Source organism: Lolium perenne, chromosome 1 (assembly GCF_019359855.2).
Source record: "Lolium perenne isolate Kyuss_39 chromosome 1, Kyuss_2.0, whole genome shotgun sequence".
Lineage (NCBI taxonomy): Eukaryota > Viridiplantae > Streptophyta > Magnoliopsida > Poales > Poaceae > Lolium > Lolium perenne.
Window position 1 is genome coordinate 153,444,941 of NC_067244.2, and position 8,396 is coordinate 153,453,336.

An 8,396-nucleotide genomic window follows, 5' to 3' on the forward strand; every position below is an offset into this window, starting at 1 on the left:
GCAAGTGGTCCAGGAGATGCGCCTCGACGCGTAGAGCCTCCGTGCAGAAGCACGCATCCAGGGGAGCTACAAATCGATCCAATTTGAAGTTTTTCCCCCACAGTAGTTCGTCGGAAACGGCGGCTGTGTGGTCTTCTCCGTCAGTAATCCTCTTCATCGAGCCTTCTGTCAGCCTCAAGGTGAGCGTGCGATCATTTAGAGCTTAATTTCGCGTCCTATAGACCCCTGTAGCCCATATTCGATCGATGGCCGGAGCCCGCCGCCGCAGGTGGTGATCTCCGGCGATGTTCCGGTGACCCTCTGTGAAAAGTAAGACCACCACCGTAACCAGTGAATCGAGGGGGTCCGAATAGTACTAGTCGCGCATGCTGGGGTGCCGTAAATCGGCGGCACCGCCGTGCGCTGACTCGCCGGCGTTTAACCGCCGGTGGAGTCAAACACCCTGGTCAAACTTGACCAGTCACCGCTTGCGTGGCAGCCTGCGTGGCACTGGCCCCACTGGTCAGTGTCTGGCGCTAGGGTCTGCCACGGTACAAAACGTTTCGTTAAATCTCTACTATCTAAAAAGGAGGAACTTGTTCTGTTTCCTCCGGTCGCAACTTTCGTCAAGCATATTTTTAATAAGACTATTTTGCCCTCCCACCAAATCATATACATTTTTTTCCTAAGACTCCACGATTTCATCAATGCACCAAATCACATATAAAAGGAAAAATCATGTACTGTACTACAATAGGAAAACTGGATGATATATTTTCAGGAGACTCCATGATTTTAGGGCTGCGTTTCGTCCAACTTTTCGTCGTTGTCCCTCTAACCATATACTTTCTCCTCCGCGTCCAGCCTCTCCTCGTGTTGCCCATAAACGACGCCCCTCACACTGCATCCGATGCCCCTTCCACATCCTCCAGCGCCTCCTCACGCCAGTCGCCGCCGCCTCCACTGCACGGATCTGGTATACACCGTATTGATCCGCCTGTCATCGCCTCCCCTTCCATTGTCCCGTCCTCTACCGCACGTCTCAGGAAGTCAGGGGCATGGAGGCCCGATGTGCTCCCCAGAACACGAACAAGAACAACATCGCGGAGGTGCGACTCGAGGCATGGAGGCCTGGATATGAGCATAGGTACACGAGGTCATGGCATGGACGCCCCAATCCGAATTCCCCTCTTAATATTCCGGGGGACTCTGCAGCGGCGGATGCCAGCCAGAGGAAGCTTTTGCGGCGCCCCCGCCGCCCAGGCTGCCGCGGTGGCGTCGCCGATATCCGCGGCCGGCGAGATCCCAGGCAGTCGCACCTGCCGGATCACAGTGGGCGTAGGTGACTGGGGTTCACGGACAGGTTGGGCGCGGTATCTCCGATGCGGAAGACGTGGTGGTCCATAGGCCGAGACTGGTGCTCACACCCCCGTCGTTGGAGGAGGCCAAGGAGGCCACAACTGAGCTCAAGGACGCTACTAACAGGTGATCTAAATTTGAATTACCTATGTCGTTTTCGTTGAATAAACCCAGCTGCTGTCTTAGTTTCAGTTATCAGTTTCGTCAGGTTTCAGGTTTAGACTTGGTCGTTTAAGCTAGCGTTTAGCTCCGATCGTTTTGGCAACGGTTTGGAGCGAGTCTCACGCGGCCCTCGATCTGTTCTTGGGATGGCACAAACGTAGAGATCCTGGTCACGTTTTTCCTTTTGTAAGCTGAATAAAAGGAAGAAGAAAGGAGTAGAAAAGCTGCGGCAGTTTGAGCAGCACAAAACCCTAGCCTCTGTTCATCGTCTATCACTATCCCTCTCATTCTGATCTTAGCCTCCAGGCGACAATTGGTATCAGAGCCGTGTAGAAAATGGTAGGGACTCCACCACCACCTGCGAAGGAGAAGCCAGGAGACGTCAAGACCCCATCTGCATCACCGTCTGCGTCCAAGTCACCAGCGGGAGGCGCGCGGGGCGTGCGCTCCCCAAGCCATGGCCGTAGCAGGACGAGGTGATACGCGGGTGGTGAGATCGTGGTTCAGCAGCAGGTAGTGTGGGAGATCAGCAGTGGCGGTGGCGGAGGCCTCGTTTTCCCGATGCTCCAACGCAGGAGTACGTCTATTGGGCCATGGTCATGGAGGTAAATCTCCATGCTGCATCCCTGTGGGACGAGGTCGAGGACGATGGTGTGTCCCGTCGCGAGGACAAGCAGGCCCTGGCGACGCTGCTCCGCTCTACCCCGCCCATGATGCATCTGATGCTGATCGGCAAGGGGTCGGCGAAGGCTGCATGGGCGGCCATCAAGCTGCAGAACCAGGGGAGTGATCGTGTGCGCGATACGCGTGTGCGACGGCTCCGCACCGAGTTCGAGACGATCGCCTTCAAGGACGGCGAGCGCATCGACGAGTTTGGGATGAGAATCTCGAACCTCGCCTCGACCTTGCGCTCCTTCGGCGACGTCGGGAACGACGAGAAGATTGTAAAAAAATTTCTTTTAGTTGTGCCAACTCGCTTTGTACAGATAGCACTCTCCATTGAGATCCTACTCGATCCGGCCACCATGACTGCCGAGGAAGTGGTCGGGCACCTGCGTCCGGTGGAGGAGCGCGTGGACGGCGATCATGGCCTGGCGGGAGGACAAATTCTCTTCACTGAGTAACAGTGGGAGGAAAGGAAGAAGTTGGGCCTCAGCGGAGGCTCTGGCAGTAGTGGAAACGGCGGAGGCCATCACCGCACGGACACAAGCTCCAGGCGCAAGGGCGGCCAGGCTCAGCAGAAGCCAGCGACACCACCCGCCGCTGGAGACAACGCCGACCGCGACCTATGCAGATACTACAAGAAGAAGGGCCACTGGGCCCGTGATTGTCGCAAGAAGAAACACGACGATGCGCAGCGCGGCATGGCGAACCTCGCCGTCGAGGATGACGCCGATCCCACCATGAGGATGGCACACGTCATCGAGGTGACAGAACCTGGAGTGGAGCTCCACACCGCGGCGGCCGAAACAGGCGAATTCCCTGCCGCAGGCGACACCCCGATCCGCTCCGGTTCACACTTCCTCTGCAACGAGGAGAGGGCCAAGCTCAAGCCCATGCACGCCGGGGATGTCCAGGATCTGGCATGGTACCTGGACTCTGGCGCCATGAACTACATGACGGGAGACAAGGGCGCCTACGCTAAGCTACACGAAAAGTTCTCCGTCATGGTGAGATTTGGAGATGGCTCGGTGGTCACGATCTGCGGACGAGGCACCCTCCTGTTCACCATCGATCAGTTCTTCCAAAAGAGAACACATTAATTGACAAATAATCTTTTGGAACCATCAGTAATTTACCTCAATCCTGATAACATGTGTTATCCTGTTATTTTGCAGTCTTGCAGAAAAGTCAAGTGTGTATACCTCTTCATTTTTATTAAAGTCCAACTTCGTATGTTCTCTATCTTTCTGTAAATGGAAATTGCATCTCTACTAGAAAGCCACCATCTACCTATTTGAATTTTTTGCCATGTGTCTATAAAATTAATGTTGTAGCTATCCAAATTATGGAAGGAAGAAGCTAATCCTTCTAATATTGTCAGGATTAAATATGTGAAATGCAGGAACAAAATGATCGTTATGTTTCTTGGAGTTGGCGATCTGATGTTTATTTCTTCGTGATATTCCAATTTGAATTACCGACGGTAGTTGGTCAAGGATTGATACTTGGTAGACCATTCAGTTTGTGTATCAATCAAGGACCCTACACTTGAAAATGTTGAGTTAGCATTGACTTCAGGAACCATTGCACAGTTGGTAATGTATGCTCTCTCTCCTTGCATCTGATGTGAAATACATTCTCGTGATCATTCTCGATCGAAAATTTGGACCGTGACCAACATGACATTTTCTCTCTGGTATGATGCCTTCAGAAATGTTATGTTTAGATTACTGTCTTTGCGAGGTAGTGTCTTTACCATTTTTATTGAAATGATGTGCCACAGGGATGCTCATACAAGGGAGCTTCTGAAAGTATTCCGAATGGATGGCCAGGTTGAGTCAGCTCAGCTAGAGACACCGCTCATGCCAGAGCAAACCCATGGAATAAGTAGAGGTCCAAGTTAAACCATCTAAGAAGGATAAGTCCCATGGTGGTCCTTTGGACTTCTTCCATAAATCTAGGAATGCCTTAAGCAGCTGATGCGGTGCGTCGGGTCGCAATAAAGGGGACATGACGAATTGCATGGAAAGAACAAGTGCCACCAAGTTTTTTGCATGCATCAAGGAGATTTGAGGTCTGTTTAATCCTTGATTGGATGACTTTATTGTGATGATGGCGTCCTCACACCCAACCAAATGAAGATATTTGCATGGATAAGCTAAAAGCATGTGCCCGAAGATAATGAAAAATTTATATGTTAGATTTTTATCTGTGTTTGTCTGATGATTAGAAATTCAAAGAATGCATATCTTGATTAGTCAAAAAATAACAGTTTTTTCGCTTTATCACTGAATGCACACTTTCTTGCATTCTTTATGGACACATGTGCATATACAGATGAGTCGATGATTAGAGTTGAGCCACAGTGTGGATAAAGGTGATTCCATTGAAGTTTTTTTCTTGCATTCTTTATGGACACATGTGCACATACGGATGAGTTGATGATTAGAGTCGAACCATAGTGTGGATACAGGTGATTCCATTGAAGTTCTTTGCCAGAAGAAATATGTGCTGTAAGAAAATGTGTATCCAGTATGTCGTGAGGATGAGATGTAATATAAAACTGCACATATTCTATTAAATATACATATAACACTACAAGAAAAGTTCTGATAGACAACGTCTCAAAATCGTCCGCTAAGGGGTATTTTTCGTCGCCTATGGGCCTAACCCGACGATATGGGTTCTGTTGTGGAAACTGCGTCAGACAAAGTCCTACGACGATTTTTTCGGTCCGTCGCGCTTGGTCTCCATTCCGCAAATGAAAATCGGACCGTTGCACAATTGTTTCCGGAGCCCGTTGACTGCCGACGTCATGCAACCGACACGTGGCGTACGCCGTTAATCGGCGATTAACGGCGTTAACCGCCGAAACCCCGTGGTAGATGGTAGGCCCACACGAGGCTCCGCCACGTCTTAAGCGGCCGGCCCATTAAGTTTGCGGGCCGGGCCAGCTGACTTAGTTTGACCGGTCAACTATATAGCTGGGCTGGTCCATTAGTTACGTGGGCCGGGCCTAACCTCTAAGGTTGACTGGTCAAAACTTTAATGGGCCGGCCCACTAAGCATGTGGGCCGGGCCGAATGCACTCGATTGACCGGTCAACAGGCAAAAGGGCCGGCCCACAAGACATGTGGGACCCACTTTCCTGGTATCGGGCCGGCCCATTTACAAAGTGGGGTCCACATTAAAGCAACTGGGCCGGCCCAAGAAGTTATTGGGCCGGCCCAATTAGCATGTGGGTCCCACTTTCCTCGCTATCTGCCGGCGCATTTAGTGCGTGGGGTCCACATTTGATCAAATGGGCTGGCCCAACAAGCCGATGGGCCGGGCCAAAAGCAGGTGGGTCCCACTTTCTGTTAAAGGGCCGACCCATTTAGTATGTGGGGTCCACCATATAGCAAGTGGGCCGGCCCAACAAGATAGTGGGCGGGCCAAAAACACAGTGGGTCCCACTTTCCAGCTTAAAGGGTCGCCCATTTAGTATGTGGGGTCCACCATATAGCAAGTGGGCGGCCCAAGAAGATAGTGGTAGGGCCAAAACACCGTGGGTCCCACTTTCTGTTAAAGGTAGGCCCATTTAGTATGTGGGGTCCACCGTATAGCAAGTGGGTCGGCCAAAAACACAGTGGGTCCCACTTTCTGTTAAAGGGCCGGCCCATTTAGTATATGGGGTCCACCATATAGCAAGTGGGCCGGCCCAACACGCTAGTGGTCGGCCAAAAACACAGGTGGGTCCCACTTTCGTCTTAAAGGGCCGGCCCGTTTAGTATGTGGGGACCACCACAAAAGCAATTGGGCTGGCCCAACTAGTTAGTGGGCTGGCCCAGTAGTGGGTGGGGTCCACCTTAAAGCAAGTGGGCCGGCCCAATAAAAGTGTGGGGTCCACAGTAAATCAAGTGGGCTGGCCCAATAAGTAAGTGGGCCACCCCGTTTAGTTGCCGTTTATATGCCGGCGTAAAAGGCGCTTTAGGATTTTGCGTCGCACGTATGTGATTTCGCTTAATTGGGCCGTTTAAGGGATTGGAATTCGTGATTTAGATATCGAGAATATTTACGCGACATTGATTTCGTCGGATAGCCTCACTTACCACAAGCACCAAAGAAAAAATGCGCGAAAGAACTATAAAAACTAACTAAATATTACATCAGCTGCAAGGCTTTGAAAAAATATTACAGAACCCAGAGAAATTGAATGGTAATTAAACATAGCAATACAATGAAGCGATCCGGCAATCTTTTAAGTTGTCCATGCAGCACCTATATCTAAAACAAAGACATTACAAGTTAAGACAGCAACAATGGAAACGCAAAGACACTGCAATATTGTTTGCCAAAGAATTTGGAACTCATCATTTCGTCGTTATAACAAGATCATTGTAATGCGCACAATAAGCAAACAAAGAGTGCATGCCGCATACCAACAGCCAATATAACAGAGCATGTTAGAATGAAACAAAGAAACTTACTACTGTCGAGTCCCATGCAAACCAACATGTTCAGGGAGTACAAAATTGGCATGAACAACATAGTAGCAGGCTATAAATTTTGTAACAACGACTGAGCAAGATGAAGTTATGATGGCTACATCTACAGAGCAGGGAATGTAAACCAAAAATAGAAGTTACGATGGCAAAAGCTAAAGAGGAGGGAATGTGAACCAACATGTGCCAAGTGCAATTACTTCATTTTGGCCGTGAACTAAATAATACTCCTGAACTTATAGTGAAGGGGATGCAAATCAAGATGTTTCGGGATATAAACTTGTAATGAGCAACACATAGAGGATAGTTAATGCTGGAGCTTAGGATGGACCAGATACGAGAATATAGTGGGATCACCCGTGAACTTGTATAAGAGGGAATGCAAACCAATATGTTCAGCTTTCCATATGTGAGCGTCATGCCAAGTCAGAGAAACAAGTCAATAATGCAGCTTTTGAAGAACAAGATGGCACGCAAAATTATTATCTAGTAGTATGACAAGTTTATTTATACTACAGGCTAGATAGCAGAGTGATAGCATGCCAAACTAAGTCCTTACTTTGTTAGCTTACAGTGAACTAGATACAAAACAATGGCATCACCTGTAGTACAGGGAATGCAAGCCAACATGTTCATGGAGTAAAAAATTGGCACAAACAACATAGTAGCAGGCCATAATTTTTGTAACAACGACTGAGCAAGATAAAGTTATGATGGCTAGATCTACAGAGCAGGGAATGTAAACCAAATATAAAAGTTACGATGCCAAAAGCTATAGAGCAGGGAATGCGAACCAACATGTGCAATTACTTAAAATTGGCCATGAACTAAATAATAGCAGGATGTTACTATAATACCTATAATTTTTGTAACAACGACTGAGCAAGATAGAAGTTATGATGGCTACATCTACAGAGCAGGGAATGCAAACCAAAATGTTCAATCGCTTAAAGTTAGCAATGAAGTAGAAAATAGCAACGTGTTACGGTCATAGCTAGGAATGAACTAAAAGAGCTTCAGACAAACAAGCATCTCGAACCCGAACATGGCGCTAAAACAAGGGACTTACATTAGGAGAAGCACTCGTGGGAGTCACAAAGCAGATCTTCACGGGGTTGATAGATCCGGTGATGAAGTACGCTACATGTGCTACTTGGGGTTGGAGAGACGGCCATTACACTTCATGATTACTCATCTCATCTGCAAAACGTAACGGCGCGTCGTTAGCACAAACAGGTTCCCCCAAGATTAAACAAGAACTTGCAGGCAAGCAATAGAAAAGCGACAGTAGAAGAGTTTAGATCATGCAAGGCGCCGGTGAAGCAGATCCGGTTCATGCACAGCGGTGTCGATGAGCAAGATACGATGCGGTGGACGACGGATCCGGCGAAGCGACTCCGGTGGGGTGGACGATACCGCAGCTGAAGCGACTGCGGTAGACTGCTGGATGAGCATATGGTTTCGAGGTTCGGCGGGGATGATCCGGTCCGGTTGATGACGGCGTCGATGAAGCGGCTCCGGCAGGCAGCCGGATGACGAGGATCGCGAGGGCTCGGGTAGGCTAGGGAAGTCCGGCGGGGATGTTCCGGTGCGGTGGTCGTGGAGGTGGGAGAGAGGGACTTGGGAAGTTCCGGTGGGTGGTCTGAAGGAAATGTATTTTTTTTGGGAGGGTTTAGGGCTAGGGAGGTGGTGATCCAAAAAATGACGGGCAGACCCCCACCAACCGACTTTGCTGCCATCTCCACAGGG

General features: G+C 49.4%; 1 protein-coding gene and 1 long non-coding RNA gene across 2 annotated transcripts; both read left to right on the forward strand.

Moving 5' to 3' along the window:
• Window positions 1-1,348: 1,348 nt before the first annotated feature.
• On the forward strand, window positions 1,349-4,446 carry LOC127308273 (uncharacterized). The gene is made up of 2 exons (XR_007856385.1): window positions 1,349-1,464; window positions 3,566-4,446. It is a non-coding gene; the product is annotated as an uncharacterized lncRNA (long non-coding RNA).
• On the forward strand, window positions 2,094-4,446 carry LOC127308264 (uncharacterized). Its single transcript, XM_051339049.1, has 2 exons — window positions 2,094-3,859; window positions 3,947-4,446. The coding sequence occupies exon 1, from the start codon at window positions 2,094-2,096 to the stop codon at window positions 2,622-2,624; it is 531 nt and encodes a 176-aa protein (XP_051195009.1). The 3' UTR covers window positions 2,625-3,859; window positions 3,947-4,446.
• Window positions 4,447-8,396: the final 3,950 nt, after the last annotated feature.